The 23,601-nt window shown below is 38.7% G+C and overlaps 1 protein-coding gene across 2 annotated transcripts in view; it reads left to right on the forward strand.

The window, feature by feature from the left end:
* Positions 1-23,601, forward strand: part of MAN1A2 (mannosidase alpha class 1A member 2) — a 141,947-nt gene that overhangs the window by 25,980 nt on the left and 92,366 nt on the right. For both annotated transcript variants that reach the window (XM_030471971.1, XM_030471972.1), the window contains exons 2-3: positions 3,757-4,012; positions 19,380-19,476. In XM_030471971.1, the coding sequence (XP_030327831.1) occupies positions 3,757-4,012; positions 19,380-19,476 (353 nt within the window). The remainder of the gene's footprint in view (positions 1-3,756; positions 4,013-19,379; positions 19,477-23,601) is intronic.

Genomic DNA, 23,601 nt, shown 5'->3' on the forward strand with positions numbered 1-23,601 from the left:
AATATGTCTTCAGCTGGAATGTAGAATACGACATTTCTTGTAGCCCATGCTGTCCATCACTGGTAATTGCATAGAGGATATGTCTGCAGAAGAAGCTCTTGTGCTATCTCCTGTAAACTCCCTCAAATACCTGTTGACCTTTCTCTTCATCTTACTGTTTTCTTACGTTTGTCTCAAAATGTCACTTCCTGGAAGAGTTAGAGCTGATCATACAGCTAGTGCTAGAATTTTTCATCTCTATTGAGTCTCGGCGTATTTTCTTCAAATACTTAGGTATTCTGCTGAGTGACTGAAGGTGAGTAGACTGTCATTCAAACCTCCTTAATGACTCTAATTGTATTATAGTGCTGTAGAAGTCGACAGCTTTTGTATGTTTCTATAGTGGATCCTGCAGTGTAAACAGACATGAGTTCAAAACTTGTTTTCCAATTTATGGCTGTTTCATGCAGTTTGAATCTAAAAATAGATGAAGTTGGTAGAGTGATAGAGCTTTTATTATCACTGTTGTATGAAACACCTGGGACTGCAAATGTAAAGGAAAGGTAAAGCCAAAATATTCATTGCACTTGATCTTGAATGTGTGCAAAGCACATCATTTTAGTGAGTCGCATTCACTATAACTACTCGTACATCATTAATCTCTTTCATATATTTTGGGACATACATGTGAACTATGGGTTTTACCAAGCCCTTTTCTACTTATGAGTAAAGCATGCTCATTGTAAAGCATCATCTTCAAACTTGGTTGATGTGAATATACCTTGAACATCTTTTTCTCAAGGTCTGAGATACACTGTTGTCCTGTTTTTCTAAAAATCTTTCTTTTTTTTCCCCAGTGATAGTTGATGCTTTGGAGAAAGAATTTCAATATCTATTAACAAAATAGTAGATCTAGTCAGAAGGTAAAGACTGACACTTGCCTTCAGAAACTGTTTTGAAAATGAGAAACATACCTCCAAAATACATTATCCCGACACTGAAGTATTTCTGATTCTTAAATGTTCAGTAATGCTTCATATTTCTCATCCTATGTAAGCCATCTCTTTGGCTCCTGCACAGCGTGCTGCCTCTTGGTGAGGATATGACTCTGGGGAATGATGTATCTTGTTCTGGCAAGCTCATTCTCATTCTCTCTTGCTGCATCTTACACAGAACTCTCTGCTAGCCTTGAAAAGCCTTCCAGACTACACATCCATGGTTTCAAATCTTTCACTTGATAGGAAATTTCAGCTGCTTTTGTTACAGAATTGAGCAGTTTACTGCCACAGTAGAATGTAACTTATGCAAAAATACAAGGAAGTTTATTTTCTCCTGTGAGTCACAGTAGAAGTAAAAGTTATCTTAAATATTACTTGTATTATCTCTCTTTAGAATAGTGTTTTGTCACTTTGAAAGTTGTTTCTTTGCTCTACAGTTGAGGGAGAGAAGCACTGCTACTGTTTAACAATATTAATGAGTTTGGATTTGATAGTCAAAGTTGAGGAGCTCAGTCTTTTGTGTTTTATTGTTTGGGAGAAACGTGGATGTGCTGTGGGTCATATTGAGAAAAGTGGCTGAGGAACTTCAGTTTCAAAGCCTTTCAGTCAGTCCGTTGTTAAAACGTTGCATTGTATTTCTAGTGCTAAAATATCGAAAGGTAATAATGCTGCTGTAACCTCTTAAAATTCAAACCTGATAGCACTTCAGAAAAATGGAAGGGCTAAGAAAATGCTGTGTAACAACGCATTTTGCTGAGACCATTTACGTTGCGGTACTGTGGTTTTCCCCCTGCATGCTAGGCACGTTGGCCTGTAAACTGGGAGGTTATTTTCTGAATGATGATAAGTGATATCAGATTTTGTCAAGTTGAGAATAAAACGTGCCTAAAAGTCTCAAAGCTTTTGAGCCCAAGCTAAAGAATGGAGAAAAGAGTATATAAATTTTACCTTAAAAAATATACTGGATGTCCATGAGATAGCAGTCAGGGCTGGTGCACTGGGGGTTTGAACTGTGAATATTTGGAACTGAAAGCTTGATTTATTGCATTGTGACTTAAAATCAGCTCTCCCTTGACAGAAGACTGTAACAGTCATAAACCTTGCACAAAATGGATCAGTCTGGTGGGATTGCTCTGATACAATGGTATCATAACTCTCTGCAAGCTATTCATTATTAGCTTCATTCTTTGACCTTTTTTTTTGTAAAGGTGAAGCAGTGCTTGTAATAGACATTGTATGATCTCGATCTGTGAGATTAATAAAACCAGTTCTACTATACTTGCAAAGCTCAGTAAGATCTGTCCATATCCCCAAATATTCCAACACAGCACCCTAGCAAGCTTCTTAACATTGATTTGAATCTCTGGAAACGTTAGCAGTTCATCACAGACTTTGACAACAAAATGAGGAATGTATTATATAATATAAATCGGGATATTTTCCCTACAAAGTTTATTAAAAATATTTGACAATGTTTGGTTAACAGTTGTCAATCTTGGGTTTCTTTTTTTTTCTGTAAACTTTTGGATTGGCTTTTAATTGCAGTTGGTCTGGATGATTGCTGGGAGTCCCTTCCAACTGAACTTCTATAATTCTCACATATCAAACGGTGGTTTCTCCTTCTTATTGGTATGTTTTCAGTATACTGGAAAAAAACATGCAATATGGGTCAAGTGGTTCCTCCTAAAAGCAGTTAGGCCAAGCTTGATATTGATTAGATGACTTGCTGCTTGCCTGCTTTCCTTTCCATTATGCACTGTCTTCTCCTTAATGCTTTTTGAGGAAAAAGTATTTTTGCCTGGGGGAGGAAACAGGGAGGGAGTGTGGGTTGTTGTTTTTTAACTAGTGCTTGTTTTAAATCCCTACAACTATTTTGGCTTACATTAGTCACTGAGCAACTTGATATTTTGAAGAAGCTTGAAAAGGTTATGTTATATTGAGAGTCTGATGTGTAGCTTCTTGATGCCTTGAAATATTTTGAAACTGGAATGAGCCTTTTTTTTCTCTTGTTTAACCCAGTCTTTTAAACAGCACACTTCATTTTGCATGTGAATCTCAAAACCTTTACTGATCATTAAAGATCATGATAGAAGATTGCGCTTAGAACCAACATGATGATGGTTTTGTTGACAGTGAGTTTCAAAACCATGCTTTACTGAAAGCTGTTACATTCCTAAATGGCTTTATAATTAACTCTGCATTTAATGTGTGAGGTTTATGGACTGCACTGATTGGAACAATGAATTCTGAATTCAAGACAAAACATGCTGTGGTGGAGTTTGCAGCTCTTGCAGCTCACGACTTATTGTTAATAAAAGGAGTGGCTGTGAATCTTTTTTTTTTTATAGTGGTTACTTCAGATCTGGAAAAGTCGTGTACAATGTATTTATTGTGCATAAGGCTAGGAAGAGCCCTTCTGATCTTCTTAAACGGAATGATTGCTAAATGTGCCTCTGCATGCATCTGTAGTTGAAGTACAGGATGTAGGGCTTTTCCTCTCTAAATTCTGGAGTAGTCAAGCAAAGGTGCTGAGAGAGATAAAACCCAATGATATGTTTTTCCACAATAGTGTTGCTGATGTGTGCACTGTTCTTCTTCTGGGATTCATGGCAAAAGGACTGGAGGATTGTGCATGAACACAATAAAGTAAACTTGTCTGAGTCATTAGAATTACTTAGAGTAAAGCAGCTTGGATGTGGCTTCTGTTTTAAAGCTGCATTTTGTTTATAAGGAATGTTGTTTTTATTAATGAGATGCTGACTAGCATTTTTGTCTCTAGAGAAGAAGAGGAACGTCTGAGAAACAAGATCCGAGCAGATCATGAAAAGGCTCTGGAAGAGGCTAAGGAGAAATTGAAGAAATCACGTGATGAGATTCAAGCTGAGATTCAGACAGAAAAGAACAAAGTAGTGCAAGAGTTGAAAAAGAAAGACAGCAAGCCACTGCCCCCTGTTCCTTTACCAAATCTTATAGGGATAAACAGTGGAGAACCAGCAGACCTGGATATCCGAGAGAAGAGGAACAAAATTAAAGAGGTAAAGATGATGATGATGATGATGGGGTTCTACCCCTTCTTGTATCTGATAGTTATTTATATGCTGTTTAGTTGCTGTTATGGTTTATATTAAAAAGAGGACTGCAAAAATCTTTTTCAATAAACAGTAAGCTAAAAGTGCACATCAAGTATTAATTAATATCATTGTTGCATGTTGGGGTGTTAATATTTCACTGTATAACAACTTAAAAGTTATTTTAAGGGTTTCTTCAACTTATTGGTATGGGTTCAGAGTGGGTTTGTCCTTAACACACGGAACAGCAACAATTGCATCTTTAAAGCAGAGTCTGACTTTGTCAGATTCCATTTAAACGAAGGGATATGCTAGTGTGACACAAGATATTTTAAAATATGTTGAAAAAGCGGATTGAAAATAAAGACTTGCTGCTAAAATGTGCAAATTACTGAATTATGACATGTTTTTCAGAATAAGATTTAAGCGAATCTGAACCCTAGGATTTAATTTAAAAAGATTGCATCATTTACCTATAAAACATTCAGACTAAGATGCTTAGGCTTTTGGTTCTGTGGCAGCTTATCTGTGGGAATTGCTGTTTCTGGTTTTACTCTTTCCGCTCCTGGTTTGCAGTGAGATTTGTTGTCCTCTTTTGCCCTGGCAATGCTAATTTCCTGTTATTAGTGCCAGGCATTTTCAGAGTCTGTACTTCTAACTGGGATGGCAGGAACATTGAAGCCACTTCCCCCCACCCTCCCCACTCCCCCTACAATCTCATTAGTTTTATGCCTAAAATTTGGGTTCAGGCCAGAGGTAGACAAGGCCGGGGTCTGTCACTAAAGAATATCCAGGACCGGAGCACTTGACAGTTCCATCAGCTAAGTCTTTTATTGTAATCTGTGTTTAATTAGCTCATAAAACTAAACAAAAATAGGTCAGTCATACCTGTCCTTGTAATAGGGAGGAGTTGCAGCTGGAGAGTGTCCCATGCTGTGAGTAGATCACCCAAGTTGGTATTTTACTTTGTGTATTAATGATGACTAGATGAAATCCACTCTTATCAAATAACAGACAACTGCCTACGATAAAAGTGATGCATCATGGAGCTGTATCACTACTTGAATCTCTCAAGTAGCAAATCATTCCCGGAAGGCATGCCTATTCTGTTAGCTACTGCAAAAGTACTTCTGGCTGAGAAGTTGTGTGTGATATTGGACCCTCTTGACCCTACTTGGTTAGGGCTGTTTCCCATGGACAGCACTGAATTGTGGATTTCAAAAGGTTCTACTGCTTTTCAAACTTTGTCCTCTGAGAATATACAGAGGATCTTGCTTTTCGAAATGTCTTCTGTAGGGTGAAGGTGAACAGTGAACGGTATGGTCATGTAGTTGTCAACACTTCTTAATTTTAACTACAAATTACTATATGTACATACCTTTTGAGTTTGGCACTGATAGATTTAATGGGTAGAATAAAATTGAGTTGACCAAGTAATGTGAAAGGACTGAGCTCAGCTAACAAAGAAGAATCAGAAGAAACAATCAACTAAAGTTCTTATAGATCAAGCCTGGAATTGGAGGTAGGGTTGAAAATTGGTATACGCATTTCTGAGGTGGATTGGTCAGAATGTAGACTGAGAGGAGATGAGGAGCTATAGGTTAATACAGAATGGCAATTTTCGTGGTGACATAAGTATAAAGTTTGGATATTTTTTGCTGATTTAAACGTGAGAGTATAGCAATTTGTGAGTAAGGAATCCATGGTAGTTTGTGACTAAGGATAACCAGGTAGTAGCTCTGGTGATCCTTAGCTGCAGTTGCCACAAATCTCGTGCTTTAAAAGGCTTACTTTTTTTGGTGATCAACCTACGTGTAAGTCACGATGACAAGCTGGGTTTTTTATTGCGTAACTTGTTGATGGCTCCTATTACAATTTCATAGACCAAAGATTTTTATGGGACTATGCCTCAAGTGGGTACTTCAGTTAGGATAATCCTACCTTTGTATTGATGAGTCTTCAATAGTGTGACCGCAGTGCTTGAACAGTCCAGGATCACACTAGCATGATGGAAATTCGTCTTCGTTCTGTGAATTGCCTTCAGAGTCAGTCTTGTTAGTACTGTACCTACTAGGGGATCTCCAGGATTGTTAATCTTTTTTGGTGTAGGGCAGCAGCTTATCACTTCTACAGCTAGATGTGTGAAGGTGTAGAATACAGAAGTGGAAGGTGTGCTAGTGAGAATGGACAAATAATAATGCTGAAGAACCCATTGTTGGTACATTGTCATTTTTGTTTGGCCTCACTGTTTTTTGTAACCAGTGTAGACTAATACAAATAGTCTTTGTAGATGAGATAGAGACTTAGGAAAGAAAGAACAAGTTCCAGGAAATGGTATCTCTAACATAGGTCTACACCTAGCATACATAGCATTTCTGACATGCAAGACATTATGGTTGCCTGGATCGAGACCAGAAAAATAGCACAGGGAAACTTCTAGCTCTCTGAAGGCTGCATAAATGGCTCCAGAATTGCAGGTGATGCTGAGAAGGCATTTGGCTCATGCCTTGGTTGACTTCTAAGCGTTCTGATGCATATTTGAGGAACTTGACTCTTACAGAACAGCTTTAGGCTGTTTAAATAAAAAAAAAAAAAAAAAAAAAAAAAGAATTAATTTATATAGCCTACTTTGACTAGTATCAAATGGTGGACAAACTGTGTAGAATTGACTGTTGGGGGTAGTTTGTAACACGCACGTGGGCCTTTGCAGTCGGGAGAAAACTGGAAAACATTCAAACAGGGAACTAGTTTCTATACATTTTTACAGAAAATTTATTGCTACTTTTTCTTTCCAAAAACCAACTTGGTAAAGTCCCTTTTTAACAGACCTTTGTATAAGAAGCGGTTTTGCAGCACTTGAATATTTTTAAAATACATATTTTGATTTTTTTTTTTAATAAGTGCTTATAAAAGTAAAAAAAAAAAAAGTGTAATGCTACTAAGAGAGCTTTGTAAAGTGTTTGAAAGCTTTCTATAAGAAGAATGTTTACTGAGCACAGAGAGGGAAGCATCTTATGATCATAGAATAAACCAGGAGCAGAATCTGCATGTCTTGGGTTTTGTGTGTCTTTTGGTTCTGATGTTTATATTTAGTGTTACATTGTGTTCTCAATTGTAGCTCATTCGCAGAATTGTATAATTCATCTATTTTAATATAAGCTATTAATTCAGTTATTTCAATAAGGACCTTTTATGAGTAGGCTGATTAATTTATATTCTGAAAGTGACAACTTTGAGAAATAAAGATTTTCCACCTGCTTGCTATATATGCTGTCTGTAGCGCTTCTGTAGTATATTAGCTTGCTGTTCTGGCTTTTAAAAACTGCTATGATTTTTAAATAACTGCTGTTTAAAGCATAAACACATCTTAATTATTCTTGCTGCTACACGTTGGCTTTGTATTAATATGTTAGTGATTTTTTTCATATTAAGTAAAAGGTGCTTTTACTTTTCAAAGTAAGGCATAAGTGCTTTTGTAAGAGGGTGCATGTAACTTGTATAATTTTCTAGAAAGGTTTTAAGATGTGTCTTTTTATTCTGGTTAATGCAAAGAAATTAACAGAACTCATCTTTTGGAAATCACTGGCTTACTTTAAAAGTTAAATTAGGTATAAATTGCATGAGCACTTGGAATTTTTTGCACTTAATATCCATTATTATGTCCTTTAAATGGTATTAATATTTTTTCTGCAGTTTAAATGTAATCATTATAGTGCTCTTTTTTTAATGAGTTGTTTCCTTGAGAAGGTAGTTTTTACGCAGTCTATAAGGAAAAATTCATAATTCTTTTACTCTCTCAGGGTTCAGGTTTTCTTTCATTTCAGTCTAAGATTTCACAGTATTGTCTTACTTTGAGCATTCATTTCAGATTCTTGTTAAAATAATGTATTGCACCCAATAGTTGTACTAATCCCATGCAGGATAGTCTGCGTATACACCTTGTTCTAAACACTGAAATATTTGTTTTGTGTCCTTGGATTGTTAAAGTCCATAGAGTCCTCTCAGAAGTGCTGAAACGAATGGATGTGTAAGTTTTACATCCAAGTCGGTATGTATAAGATATCAGTTTGCATATGTACTGACTGCAGAGCTCTGAGTGTGATTGTGAGGGACCTGGGGGCCTGGGTAGTGGTCTCCTTGGCCCTGCCAGTAAAGGGGAAGGGTGTGAGGAAGAGGGCACTGGCAGTGCTTGTCAGCAATTGGTTATGGAGCTGGTGGTGTTACCAGGGTCTTGGGTTCTACAACCATGGGATACTGTTTTCTGTCTGTGAGAGAGGATCCACCTCACTAAGGCAGGACAAAGGCATCTTTGCCAGCGGGATGGCTGACCTCGTAAGGAGGGCTTTGAACTAGGAATGATGGGGAGGGAGAGACAAGGTAACTAGCAGCGTTGTGGGAAGTGACTGGCAGGGCAGATGAGCAAAGGGCCTGCAGTGATGTGACAGACAGGGGTCACAAAATCAACAAAACAGGGATTAAGCGGGGTCACCCAGTATTTGCATATAAGCAAGGAAGTGCCTACAAGGCGCCATTACGGAAAAATCCCCAGAACCATTTCTGGAAATCTGGGTAATGCCAGGATACCTCTTTGAAATGCATATACAATAATGAATGAGGCATGGGGAATAAGCATGATGAGTCAGGGATTTCTGTGCAGTTGCAGAGCTGGGATCTTGCTGAGAGATGTGGAGATGGATGGAGATGTGGTGGGATGACTCGCATGACTGGAGTGTTGCACTGGAGGGCTAGAGACTCTACAGCAGGCCAGGAAAACAAGAGGGTAAAGTCGTCTTTTATGTGAGAGGGCAGCTTAGAGTGCTTGGAGCTCTGCCTGTGGATGGATGGTGAACCAAGTGAGAGCTTTTGGGTAAATATTAAAGAGCAGACTTCTATGGGCGTTGTTGTAGTGTGTGTCTGCTGTAGACCACCTGACCAGGAACAACAAGTAGCTGAGGTGCTGTACAGACAGATTGGAGCAGCGTTATGTTTGCAGGCCCTGGTCTTTATGGGGGAACTTCAACTCAGTATCTGCTGGAGATACAGCAATCCATAAGCAATCCAAGAGTATTCTGGAGTGCATTTATGACAACTTAGTCCTCCAAATGGTATTACAGCCAATGAGGAGAGGTGCTCTACTAAACATCATGCTCACAAGGAAGGAGGGGCTTGTTGGGAATGTTAAGTTCTAAGGCAGCCTTGACTGTAGGGATGATGAGATAATGGAGTTTGGGATGCTGAAAGGAGGGAGAAGGGCAAAAAGTAAGCTCACAATCCTGAACGTCAGGAAAGTGGACTTTGGCCTTTTTAAAGATATGCTTTGTAGAATCCCTTGGAATAAGGCCCTGGAGGGAAGAGGAGCCCAAGGAAGCTGGTTAATATTGAAGGATCACTTCCACCAAGCTCAAAAGCGGTCCATCCCAATGAGCAGGAATTCAGGGAGAACTGCCAGAACCTCTCTCAAAACTCAAATATGTAAAGGAAGCATAAAGAAGGTGGAAACAGGGACAGTGGGCCAGGGAGGAATACAGAGATACTGTGTAAGCTTGCAGAGATGGGGTTAGGAAAGCCAAAGTCTAGTTACAAGTCAATGTGTCAAGGGACATCAAAGGCAAGGTAAAGGGCTTCTATAAGTACACAGGTGACAAAAGGAAGACTAAAGAGTATGTGGGCCTGCTGCTGAATGAGGCGAAGGACCTAGTGACAGCAGACATGGAAGAAGCTGAGGTTCTCTTTTGCCTCAGTCTGGGCTGATAAGACTGGCCTTCAGGAATCCTAGGCCCTCGTGCCCCTTGGGAAATCTGGAGCAAGAAAGACACACACCCTTAATGGAAGAGAATTGACTGAAGAAATACTTAAGCAAACTGTAGATACATAAGTCTGTGGGCATTATGGGATGTACCAAGGAGTGCTGAGGGAGCTGGCTGATGTCATTGCGAGACCTTTGGTAGCCTTTGAATGATCATAGGGACTGGGAGAAGTGGCTGAAGACTGGAGGAGAGCAAATATCATTCCTGCCTTCAAGAAGGGCTAGAAGGAAGATTCAGGGAACTAAAGGCTGGGCAGCTGTACCTCAATCCCTGGGCAGCCTATAGGGCAGCTAATCCTGGAAATACTCTCAGGCCCATGAACAACAAGGTGATTGGGAGTAGCCAGCATGGATTGACGAAAGTGAAATCATGGTCGACTCTCCTCATGAACTTGTACAGTTAAATGACAGGCTTAGTAAAGAAGTGGTGAGCAGTGGATATTATCTTCCTAGACTTTGGTAAGGCTTTTGTAACTATGTTACTTTCTGTAACTCCCATAAAATCCTCACAGAGAAGCTGATACAGTATGAGCTGGATAAGCAGACAGTGTGACAGGTTGAAAACTGGCGAATGGCTGGGCCCAAAGGGTGGTGATCAGTTACTTGAGGTCTATTTGGAGGCTGGTAACTAGTGGTGTGTCCCAGGGGTTGCTTCTGGGTCCAATTTAATTCAACATCTTCATTAATGATCTGGATGATGGGACAGAATATACCCTCAGCAAGTTTGCTGAAGACAGAACTGGGAGGAGTGGCTAATACACCTGCATGCTAAATGCTGCCTCTCTCAATGAATAAAGGGTTGGATTATAACAGCCTTCCTCTCTGTTGGGGTACAAACTTGTGAATCTGTGTCTGTCTACCTTATCTAGCCATAGATAATTTTTTTCTCCCCTCCCTGTAGACCCCATAGAGATCGCAGGTGTCTGGTTCCTCCAACTCTGTAAAATCAGGTTTAGTGAGAGAACAGATTCAAATTCAAAGGCTACTGCAAATGTATATGGCAAAAGATATATACAGACAGCAAGGTTGCATAAGCCTTATTCTCAAGAAATCAGGTTAAAAATAGTAAGCGTCCTTTTACCTGCATTCTGTTTTGTGTGCTTATTGAGAAAAGAGCTGTGCAGAAGAAATACTTAATCATGTAAGGTCTTTTCATGCTGCATAACTTCTCTATTCATAGTTACTATTCATTTATGTTGTTGTAATTGCACTGTTTCTGACCTAGCCAAGTAGGTTGCCTTCTGTGACTGGGGGACCTTTTCCAGCATCTGAGACCAATTCAGAACAATTTTGTTATTGCTGATACTTTATACTCTTTTTGTTTACTTGATCAAACTTGCTTGGATTTCTGGTTGGTCAGGACATCAACTTTTAGTAATACATGTCTATTGTTTTAAGAGTTTTGCATTGTGTTTTGTAGCACACTGATCCCAATAGAAATGAAGCACAATAAGTGTTATGACCTATATTTTTCAGTATTTAAGATAACATACACTGCCGTGTGTTTTGTGTAAAATATACAACACACACATTTTGTATCTAAGTGTGTGTGCATATGAAAGTGTTTGATTCCATACATACAGATACGTAGATATGTATATCCATACATATATGCACACATTGCTTATTAAGTGGTTTTATTTGCACTCTTTGAATTCTCTATATTCTGCATTCTCAAATGTAATTCACCATGTTGATGGCTACTAAACTGTCTTTTTCTAATGCTTATCTTATTTTTATTAAACGAGTAAAATGTCTATAATGTAAGGATGGACTCCCTGTGATCAAGCCTGTTGGTAAACTAATTTTCAATGGATACATTAGAATGAAAATTGTGCAATTACCACTTTAGCCAGTACAGGCAAGTTAGGAATAGCCCTGCACAAAATTGTGTCCTGGCATGTTGGGATGATTTGTACAAAGAACTCATTTTCCATTTGTAAATCTTCAATTTATGTCTATGAGAAACTTTGTAGCTTGGTGTATTTATTTAGTTTGAACTGAAGGATCAAAATAAACCTCCTAATGTGGATGGGGCTGTATTCGAGCTGCACATCTGGATAGATTGCTTTGGTTGGTAACTTAGAATGTGCTGCTAATAAGGAATGCAAGTTTGTGTTTGAGGATATTTAAAATATAAGTCAGTTTACACAAGTTGTAGTAATTACAGAATTTTTCAGCACTTGTGCATTCTTGGAAGCATGTTAAAAATTCAGGAAGGTCTTCCTTATTAAAGATACCTTTTTTCCAGACTATTGTGAGAAGAAGCTATCTTTCAACAATGAACTAGCACGTTTGCAATATTTAAAATTCATAAATGTAAAATAAAATCAAGAATACAAGGAGATATTTCGAGGGGTTGGAACTTAAATGATCTTTAAGGTCCTTTCCAGTGCTTCCTAATCTATGATTCTATTTCACTTCCCTGATATAATAAAGAAAAATGAGCAAAACCCCAGGTAAATGACTTCTTTTCAGAACTGGGTAAACCCAGAAGGTGCTGAGATACCTGATTTGACCTTGCTACGGAGATGTTGCTAGCAAAAATAATGAATTACGGCTAGATGGAAGAGAAGTCTATATTAAATTATACAAGATCTATTACACAAGTGACAATGTTTTTTGCCGCTATGGAGACTTTGATTGGAAAGCAAGAGCATCCTCTTAAATACAGTAAAAATTCTGCTTCCTGTTAGTTGTCATTGCATAATTTCTGCTGTTTCATGTTGCGTGTTTCCTGCAATTCCATAGAGCATATGGCAGCATGTCCTTTAACATAGAGTTTTCCCCATGATGTTACATCTCAGAATTACTGATAGTAATGATGTCATTGATACACAGTGTGAGCTACTTATAGCTGATGAGTAACCTCTTATGGTGTGTTCCATTAAGACATAGACTATACTGTAATACCTGAAACTTACAACAGTTTGCTCTGAGATGTGGATTCTGGATTTGCACTGCTAGCACCTACTCTTATTTTCTGCTTTGTTACCAGAGGACTAGAAGGTGACTAACAAGACATCGGTTTTCGAAAAGGATTCAAAGGGAGATCAAAGAACTGCAGACCCCTACGCCTGATGAATGAACTGCAGATTAACAGAAACTAGAACAGGGAATAGGGTTGTTGAGCACAGAGATACATAAGATTTCCTAGTATATTTTTAATGATGTCATGATGCGCAAAGCTTTAGAAGATCCCTGAAAGTCACCAAGCATGTGAACAAGGGGAGATGTGGTGTTATATATAACTTTTAAAAACATATTTGACAAGGTTCATCACTTAGAACAGTTGAACTAAGCAGTCATGGGATGGGGGATTGTGTCCCTGCCTGGAGAAATTACTTAGAAGGCAGGAACTGGAGAGTACAGATAAATGATGCTGGAGACCACAGAGGATGTGTGCTGGGGATCCATGCTCTAAATTAGACAAATCAATTATGTAGAGTTTGTAAGTGGATGAAGAGTGGTATGATCAACTTTTGCTGCCAACATGGAGATTTGGAGTAGAAAACTGAAAAGCTGCAGAAGAATCTCATGGGACTGAATGATTATCTCCCCTTTGATTTCTCAGCTAAATGTAAAATGATACATATTTGGACTGGAGAGGGAAGAAATTCCAACTTCATGCTTAATATGAAAAGCTGTGACGTGACTTGTGGCCACTTGAGAACGAGAGCTTGTGTTTATAATAGTTCTTTGGAAATGTCACTGTAGTGCTTAATAGCAGACAAAAGTGCAAATATTCAGGTATTTTAGGAAAGGAGAAGAAAACAGGCAAGGTTCTTGCTGTAGCATGTGAACCTAAGGTGCTTCTGCATCTTGCATGCTTTCATGTAGTTGTAGTCTCTCAGCTTCAAAAAGGACACAGTAAAACTGGCAGAGGTAGATGGATAAGCTGATGAAGATGTTTAGATTGATACCTGAAAAGGCAAGACTGGAAGAAGGCAGGACTGAAAGAAAGGAGCTGCTTTCTGCTGGCTGATATGCAGTCCTAGTTGTTTACAAAGATGATCTGGGAGCTTTCTGAGCACCACAGGATCAGTCAAAACCATGAGTACCTGTATCTCTTGAAATCATTAGGACACGCAAAGTTGAAAAAAGCGCTTGGCTTTCTTGTACGAACTTAAGCAGTTGGTTCACTGCTGTAAGCTCTCCAAGTTTTAGATCTTTACATCTACTGTTCCAGTTCCCACCGGCCTGAGAGTTCCATCAGGCATCTTAGACTTCAAGTGTTTCCTGCCAACAAAAAAGGACAAGCTTCCCATTTTGTATACGTTTGGTAACCAGTTTTATTTTAGTAATTGATTTGTTACCAGATTCATCAGTAAAAAAAAACCCCTCAGCTTTCTGTGTGTGTTAGGAACATGTTCCAAACAGACTTTTTCATTGGCAGCATTCAGAAATGCATGAAGGAGTCATGGACTGATGCCTGAAATAATTTCTCTTTAAGTAGAGGTTTGTAGCTCCCAGAAGAATAAAATAACCTGTATGATTTTTCTAGGTTTCTTCAGAAATATGAGTACCTATACAAGGAAAAGATCATTCTTTAATATCCTAAAAATATTCTCTACAAACAGTAGGAAAGTGGTTATTAATTTTTAATCTGCCACTTGAGCAGTGATATTGTCTAGCAAGTCCTTGGTTAATTTTAAAACAGAATTTGAAGGTGGTTTATATAAATCTCTTGAAATCCTACTCTTAACCAGAACACAGTCTTTTGAAAGCAAACCATATTTGCTGTCTCTTATTCACATTCCTGATGGAAGGGCAGGAAGAGGGTAAGCTTCTCATTTCTAGGCACAACCAGTAAATATTGCAATTTGCCAGTAAATTGTTTCCTTTGCATATTTTTCAGGACTCTCATTTTCTGTTTGCTACATGTCTATCCTTTTTTGAGGAGTGGAAAGCGGCTTTTGAGCCAGCCTGTGGTTTGAATTATTGTTTCTACCTTGCTGCTGTAGTGGTAGAACTCCCTTACTAAAGTCTCTTTTCAATTACTGTAACCTCGTTTTACTGTTGCAATTATGATTTTGTCAAAAGGCATCATTAGCACTCTGTCTCTATAAAAACCTGATTTCCTAGTGACTACAGAAGATCAGATCCTATGAACGTGTTCTAATGTCAGTAAAAGCATCCAGATAATGGTGTACCTACAAAAGCGTTTTCATTTGACATGCCCTGCTTCTTGCCATTCTGGCTTGCTTTCAGCAGAGTCTGAATTCATCTTTTTGTAGAATTATCAAGTTGCACGTGCAACAACATCTTGCTGGCTGTTGTATGTGGTGCATCCCATAATAAACATTTTCAAGACTGGTATTCACTGGACCTATCCCATATGAATGATTTTGCTTTCAAAAGCAAAATCTGGCATGAGAAGTGTCAGTAAAAAGTCCATCACTAAAACCATTTGTTCTCTGGTGGACAGATTGGAAGATCTTTATATGATATGCCATCAAGCTCCAAGCACTCACTTTGACGAACTGCTGTCAGGTGTGGAAATTTCAGTTATGGAAATCTATGCCTTGCCTTTTTCACAATTATTGGTCCATGCTTGGACCAGCTTGTTATTCCCAGTCTGCTGATCTTAAGATGCCTCTGTCATGGGTTCTTTAAGGGTTGAGGGTGGTTTTTTGCAAGTATTTTTACCTTCTGTGTATTATTATTAGGGCTGATGTTCCAGTCAGTTACTGAGACCTCTCTCTCCTCTTAAAGACCAGGGTTTTTTGAAGAAAAGCCTATTATACCTGCATCTTTTCTTCAGCATTTCCACCCTTCACTATGCAAATGCTACCTGGCACAATCACAGGGAGAATCCTGCTTTTTCAGATCAAGAGTTCACATTGCTTGTACTTCTTGAGGCAAAGTGGCATCCTTTGTTCAATTTTTAGCTAGCAAACGCATTTGTCATATTTTATCTCTCAAAAGCTTCTGGGTGCACAACTGCTCCCAGTAGTATGGATGCTGTGTCTTAGTGTTCATGCTACTAGCTCAGGCAGTAACAGAAATCTCTATATTGTTATAAGATCTCTTGGCATGTCATCTTTACAAAACTTAATATTGTGTACAAGAGCTGTGGGGTTTCTCACTTGCATGTAACATGCCGTCATTTGCTAACATGATACCCTGAAGTCTGCTCACTTTGTGGTAGCGAGTTGTGTCCCAGAGTAATACCCAGTGTTCATCTGGAAAAAATCAGTTGACAACTTAGTGTAGTGAAGTCAAAATGGTTTTGAGGAGTTATAACGCCATGTTCTTTGTACACTGCTGGGGGACGCAGATGGGACAGTATAGAACATTTGTTTGTGTTTACTAAAGGAGCTTAATCTCCTCAAAAGATGATTTCGTATCTTAGAACCTTAGACGATGCAGTCGACTGTGTCAGTCTCTTGTGTTCAGCAGTTTCTGGTCTCAGCAGTGTATTCTTAAGTTCTGCATTAATTCATGAATCTGGTGAAACTGACTCCTTTACAGTTTCTATCTTAATGGAATTTTATCTTAGGATGAATTTTCTCTTAGGGATATAGAAACAGACTGTGATGTATTCTGGTTTAGTCCTTTCATTTCCATAATTTTCTTGGGGTTTCTCAGAACTAAATAGTCTGTAACAAAATCTGTACCTTCCTCTCAGAAGCAAACTGGGACAGTGAAATATTCCACAATTAACATTCTGCCATGAGGAAACAAGTTGTTGTTCTTATTTTGGACTTAACTAGTTTTGGTCTATACTGGTGTTTGCCTACACTTCAAGATTTTTAAAAAGATAAGATGTCAATGGTCATTTGATTATTCTTCATGAAAGATTTGACACATCCAAAGGTCTCAGGAGCCCAGTTTCCCTTTTGTGGAAGCAAGTTGGTTAGATCTGCGATGTCATGGTCACCTCATTGTGTAGACATCCATCTGTTACCAAACTCACATAGAGCACAGTGGTCAGTAATTCTTTAGTTTCCCCATAGAATAGTAAGGGTTGGAAAGGACCTTAAGATCATCTAGTTGCAACCCCCCTGCCATGGGCAGGGACACCTCGCACTAAACCATGTCACTCAAGGCTCTGTCCAACCTGGCCTTGAACACCGCCAGGGATGGAGCATCCACAACCTCCCTGGGCAACCCATTCTAGTGCTTCACCACCCTCACTGTAAAGAACTTCTTCTTTATGTCTAATCTAAACTTCCCCTGTTTAAGTTTGAACCCATTACCCCTTGTCCTACTACTACAGTCCCTGATGAAGAGCCCCTCCCCAGCATCCTTATAGGCCCCCTTCAGATACTGGAAGGCTGCTATGATCTAGTGCCTTCTAAAACTGTAGGTCTGTGTTTTCCCAAGTGGAGTTTTTAGGACTTAAAAGTGGACTGGCAAGCCATGAGTTAGAGCAGAACACTTCACGGAGGTCTTGGCTGTCTCATTCTGACTGGATAAAACCTTGAGTAGCCCAGTCTGATCCCGTAACTGATCTTGCTTTGAGCAGGAGGTTGAACTAGAGACATCCTGAGGTCCTTTCCTGCCGAATGAGGCTGTGATTCTCGATTCTCTGATCTTAAGTTGATGAATGATATCATATAAAAATCTGTAGGTTGATTCTGGGTAAGGTTAGTAAGAGATCTTGGAGGAACTTCTGCCTGGGATCAGGCTTTTATTATGTTTGTCATGCTGTAGTTTTGTTACCTGTCAAGAGAGGATCATTTTACCTGAGTCATCTTGAGATTCTAATGGCTATTAACTGCTCAGTTTGATACATGCTTTGTAAACAGTAAGGAATTTGTGAATGCTAATGAAATGGCATTTCTCTCCTCTTTTAGTATAATATTTGCATCCTCTTTTTCTTACATTGCAGGTTGATGACACTAAAAGAAACGATACAGTATTATTGCCTAATCAGGTGTCAGAATCTTTTAGTGAAAATACAAAAAGCAACACGTGAGCTGGCTGTGGCAAACAGTAGGAGTGAGATCTTTGGCATCTTGAGAGGGACATCTGTGCCTAGGTTGATGTCGGTTTAACACAGGAGTGCTCCCCAGCTGCTAGGCCTGTGCGTATACCTTTGCTGTGGTTCACATTTATTGTCTGGGTGTGAGTTAACTGAGCCATGGGAAATTTAGAGGGGATTTACAGTTGAAGGAATTACAGCTGTGTAGGTTAGGCAGGGATCTCTTGATGGTTGCAGGGAGACAGGGCGTGTCTCAGCACGCAGTTTAGATGCAGTTTGATGCTGACTTCCACTATACCCTGAACTCAGTAAAAGAACTGCATCTATGTGAGGGAGCACTGCTAAGGCAGCTGGCTGCACTTGACTTTTTAGCTAGCATCTCCTTATTCCCTCCTGTTTTCTATAAGCATGGTGACCCTGTGGTTAAAATAAGAAAACTACAGTCTTGTAAATTGTAATGAAAACTTTACTTGCCCTGGTATAATCAGTTTCTTAAAGGGTTAGTCTTGGTTTGTTAGTTATGTCAGCGTAGTTTCTCCTCTTAGAGAGTATTTCTTAAACTTGTGGAGATTGTGATTTAAGTCCTATACATTTTCTTGGTTTTTTTCCTTATATTAACAATATTTTAATACCATTTTGAAGGTGTAATGTAAAAATATATCAAATGTTGTGGATATGGCTGCATGGCCGCTGTTTTAGATGTGGCTTATTCCCAACTGTTCTTGTGTCCGGGGCAGTGTCTTTTGGAGTCTTTCTGTTACTTGCTTTGATCTGTTTAGGTAACTGATAATTTTTTTTTTTTTTTTTAATTATATTTGCTTTGCAGTTTGGTAGCCACTGAATTTCTGCTGTAACCAACAAGCAAGGACTTTGAAAAGCTTTTGCAAATCCAGAAAAGCACTCCTTAGCAGCTGATGTGCACAACTAATGCTTGTGGGTCAACAAGACCTTTTGTTTCTTAGATGTAACTTGCTTACTAGGTGATGGAAACATCTGTTACAAAGAGTTGAGAATGTTTTGTGGAGCAAATATTAATAATTTTATACTGCTTTGTTCATTATGCTTTCTAAAGAGCAAAGCTTCTGGCATTTCTTTTGGTAGAGGCTGTATGACTGTATCTTTGTCAAATAGGTGTTGCTAATAAAAAAATGTATTGTCTTTTGCAAAATTGTGTGGTTATACTTGGATGCACCAGTGTAAATAACTCCCTCCTATGCTTCAGATACTGGTAGCTTTTTTTTCCTTTTGGTTAGTGTCTTAGACGTTAGCCAGTACTTTTCACCAGTTCCTGATGCTTGAATTCTTAAATGTCTGTGTGTATGTTTAAGGAAAAGAAAGAAATAACAAGAAAACTACCTAATGCAGAGCATTAGGCTTTATAGCTCGAGTCAAATAGACGTGAAGTTGTTTCCAAATTTATTCATGCTGTATAATCTGATTTCTGTAACAGATGGAAATAGCAGCAAAGTAATTATCAGTGTGCTGGGGTGACTATGAAAGATGAAGTCTCAAATAAGGAGTAAAATATTGTGTTTGTACAAAGTAGTTTTATAATGTAATCAAATCCTTTTTGTTTTTTCCCCCCCCCCATCTCTTAGATGATGAAGCATGCCTGGGACAATTATAGGCAATATGGATGGGGACATAACGAGCTCAAACCAATTGCCCGGAAAGGACATTCCACCAACATATTTGGTAGGCTGTTTTCTGGTTTGGTGGGGGGTTTGGGGATTTTCTTTTGTTTGGTTGTTTGCTTTTTGGTTTTAATATTTCTGTCCACACCACCCTCTTTGAAAGTCTACCCAGACTTCCTAACAAATTCTATTTTAATATAAATCTTTTGAAGTGTGCACGGTAGAAGTGTATTGCTTATTTCAGTGGTACTTCAGTGAATTACCTCACTAAACCTTCTTTTGGGGTTTAATATGTTCATATTGTTGCCACAGATAGACTGTGTCTGTTTATGAATAGAAATGACTTTTTTTTTATTTTAACAACCTCATCTTATCTAGATTTTTGTGCTTAATTCCATGAGAATGTGGTTCAAGACAAAATGCTTCTGCAAGATGCCAAAAAACTGCTAGGACCTAGGTGAAATTTAAAGTAGCTTTTAAAACAAGATCTTGGTAAAATGGAAGTGACATCGTTACTTGATGTGTGACCTGTTGTTCCTGAACCTGTAAACTGGAATGAAGCGGGGGGGGGAGAAAACGCATTCAAAATATAGAATTTTGAGGATAAGGGCAAGTTTTAAAAACCTGCCTTCAAATAACTCCCTTCCCTCCAATCCTGTGGTGTGCAGAAGCCTATTTAAATCCATACGAGAATAATCTTAGCTGTTGTACTAACTCTACCTGTGGTAGGGACTGTTCACCTTTACTGCAAGCAAACTCCTCAGAGCCTGGGATTGATTGCTTTTGGTCAGGTACCGGAACCTGGTTTCTTACACTTCAGTATAATGTGAAAGCTGATATTGTTACACTTCTTTATATTCCTTTATAAAGACAATGATTGGGTCAGGGGGAAGACGAGTAAGTTAGCATGCTCAGGAGAAAAGAAAAAAAGCATGCATACTAGACAAGGAGTTTGACGAGTGAAATCAAGAGTTGAAGATGTAGCCAGCACTGAGTATAGCATAAGGAGGGAGTGTGAGTCTGAAGGGGTCCTGGAGCGACAAGCTTCTGCTGGGATGGTTAGAAGGAGATTTAGATTTCCAGCAAGTATGGTGTAGTGATTCTTAAATACTTTCTCTTTGCTACCTTGCACATTTGCACTGCTTTCATTTCTACTAGAAAAATCTCTTCTGAAGCCCCTTGTGACTTAATTGTATCTCTAATTTATGGCTTTCCTTTATATTTTTCCAGCTGATGAAGTTGGGTCTGACAGTGTTCACTTGTATGATCATGTAGTCTTTGCCGTTGAATTTACATGCAATTCTGTTGCTTTATGTGCCAAGTATAATTTTAGATCAGCCTTGGTTTGTAACCCGGACTGTCTGTGAAGTGAGGGTTTTCTTTTTATATGGCAGGAAAACATTTTTCTAATGTTTGTTTTTATTGTGACTGATGCAATATTTTGAAGCAATTTTTAGTTACAGTATTACTCCAGTCTTTTCTTTCCATTCCTCCTCTGCTTGCTTCTCATGTGTCTCCTAATGAGTCTGGAGGACTTCTACTTCTTTTTTTTTTTTTTTTTTTTTTTTTTCCCCTCACCTCCTTGGAATGCTTTTTCTTGGAGTTCTGGCATTGCTGCCTGAAAGAAATTGCAGACTTCCTCCACATTTAACTTCTATGATTCTCTTATTCCAGCTAACTCTAGCTGCCAGTTCCCTAAGTGTTTGTCATCTTAAAATCCAGATGCTATTTCGTACCATTTAATTTTTAGCCAATCATGTCATGATTGCTCTGTTCAGGGCTATTTCGTATGAAAAACTTTTCTGAAATATATAGTCTGCAGTATATACCAGGTCTAAAACAGAATCAGTTGTCATTGATTTTGGTGGGTGGCTGATGAGAAGGAGGCGGGGGTGAAAATTGGTCTTTGTACTGAGGAGTGTTTAGGTTGATAAAGTACTATCAATAACAATACAATCTCTGTTACCCATAATGACACCATTCCCAGTGGTATTTGCCTTTATAGAAGCATTACATAATTATTTTTGAAATCTGATTCTATTTTTAATAAAAAGCTGCTCAGCAAAACCTGTTTTTATTATTCACCTTAAAGATGATTTGACCCAAAGTATTTTCTGCTATTACTGCAGTCTGTTGTACATCCATTGCAATTCACGGCACGTCTGCGAGGTTCAGCATTGAGATGGTATCACCTGTTGACACTGCAACCTTCTGCATGAATCTTTAGGAAACAGGGTTTACTGATAACTCTCAAGTGAGGTAAACACAATTCAATATAGAAGGCAAATAAGCCATTACTCTTCCCTGTAGGACTTTTCTTTCCCTCCAAAGCAGTGTATATCTGTGTATTATGCCAAGAGGAACATCAGTGTTCCAAACATTGCCAGATCTAGCAGGGTTCAGACTGGGATCAAAGAAGGGGAGAGGATGTGGCCTGCTTTGCTGTCGTAAATCTTAGCTTTAAGTCCCCAGAAAAATAAGGAGGATAAACATTAAACCAAGCTGCTCTGTGCCACACTGAAGCATGCGCATGGCTGCCCCAGTGACTAGTTTCACGTTGATAATAAAACTGGGCTTGCTTTAGTTGACCTACAACTAGAAATGCTTACCAGTCTTTCTGAGGTGTCTGACCTGGTGAGTGTAGTTTCTAAAGGCAAGCCTGCTAAACATGTTGCCTATCAAACTGTGTAGTCAGTAGTTAAATGGTGAACATACCCTTCAACTGCTGGGTGACAGCATAAGTAGCATAGTGCTGCTTTGAGAAAGTATGACTGGGAATTGGTGGGCTTTTAAAGATAGTTACACTTACTTAGATGACCTATAAAACAAACCTTTATAGGTTGTGTGTTGGTGAAACAGGGAATTTGCTCCTATTTTTTTGTGAAAGTTGCCTCTTTTTGAAAGCGTTGGTAATCCCAAGATTTGTAATTTCTTCCTTTCCTGTAAGATAAAATACAAAAGGCAAGTAGGAAGTATAAGAGAGCGCTGTAATTTTTCTTTCCAGTTAAAGTTTTATTTGCAGGTCTGCTGTTGGCTGTAGCAGCTAAGCTAAAAAAAAACCCAACCCCAACAAAACCCCATACAGAAAACCCAACCAACCAAAAAACAGGTTAACTTCTTTGTTGGGCTTAAATTGCTAGAATAATTTGATGGCAGCCTCAGGGTGTTACTGCAGATATGGGGTTGTAGAACATCTGGGTCAAGTTCTCATTAGAACAGAAAGGGTGAAGAGAAAAGGCTGATGGGAATGATGCATGTAAGATAATGAGCAAGCATGACAAACACTGTGCTTATTCCAGATTTTCTGGGTTTAGCAAGACTCAGGGTAGCTGATACTATTGTTAGATTCTCTTGCTGTAATGAAATCTGAATAGATTTGGGTTTGAGGGTCAGAGTAACCATCTGAAACAGAAAGATGATTTGTCCCTGCACTTGTTTGGTGACCCCTAGGTGAACATCTTATGGAAACACCATTAAAATTACTCAGTCCAGATGTGATTCGGAGTTCGAAACTATATGTGCTTGTGGCATCCTTTACTTCAGTACCTTATGAACTAATTACTGTAGCACAGGCTTTGAGGATGTTTATTGTGAGTTAAATAGAGCAGCTCGTACTAGGGGGTTTGTATCAGTCTTCAATCTTTTATTTTTCTTAAACAGAGATAATTTGAGAACCTGAATGACTTTAAGGAACAAGAAGAGACCACAGTCCTTGGGCAACTCAGAACATTGTCGTCAGCAAAACTAACCTCACATTTGAATGTATTCTGTCTAGAAATGAGTTGCATAAGATGATCTGATAATGTATACATACATAAACAGATACATGGCTAGATACTTTTTGAAGGGTGTGAAAAGATCTTCAGTTAAAATGATGCAGAGGTTTTAAATTGTAGATCCTTGCATACAGACATGCTTGTTCTCATGCACAAAGATTTAATGAAATTATTATTTCATATTTTGTCACTCTCATGCATCTCTAGTGCTGTCATGCCTTTCCTGTTCTCTCATCTCATATGGCATGCAAATGGTCAATTTAAGCTGAGATGTCTGCCAGCTCTGTCTTGGGATCACATCTTCTAGGAAGAAGAGCAAATTGCCAATGAGGTCACATTGTGGTTGCATTTGTATTACCTAGTAGAGCCTTAAGACTGCAATGCAGTGCCATATCTCTTCCCTAACACAT

Source organism: Strigops habroptila, chromosome 2, assembly GCF_004027225.2.
Source record: "Strigops habroptila isolate Jane chromosome 2, bStrHab1.2.pri, whole genome shotgun sequence".
In the NCBI taxonomy this organism is placed as follows: Eukaryota; Metazoa; Chordata; class Aves; order Psittaciformes; family Psittacidae; genus Strigops; species Strigops habroptila.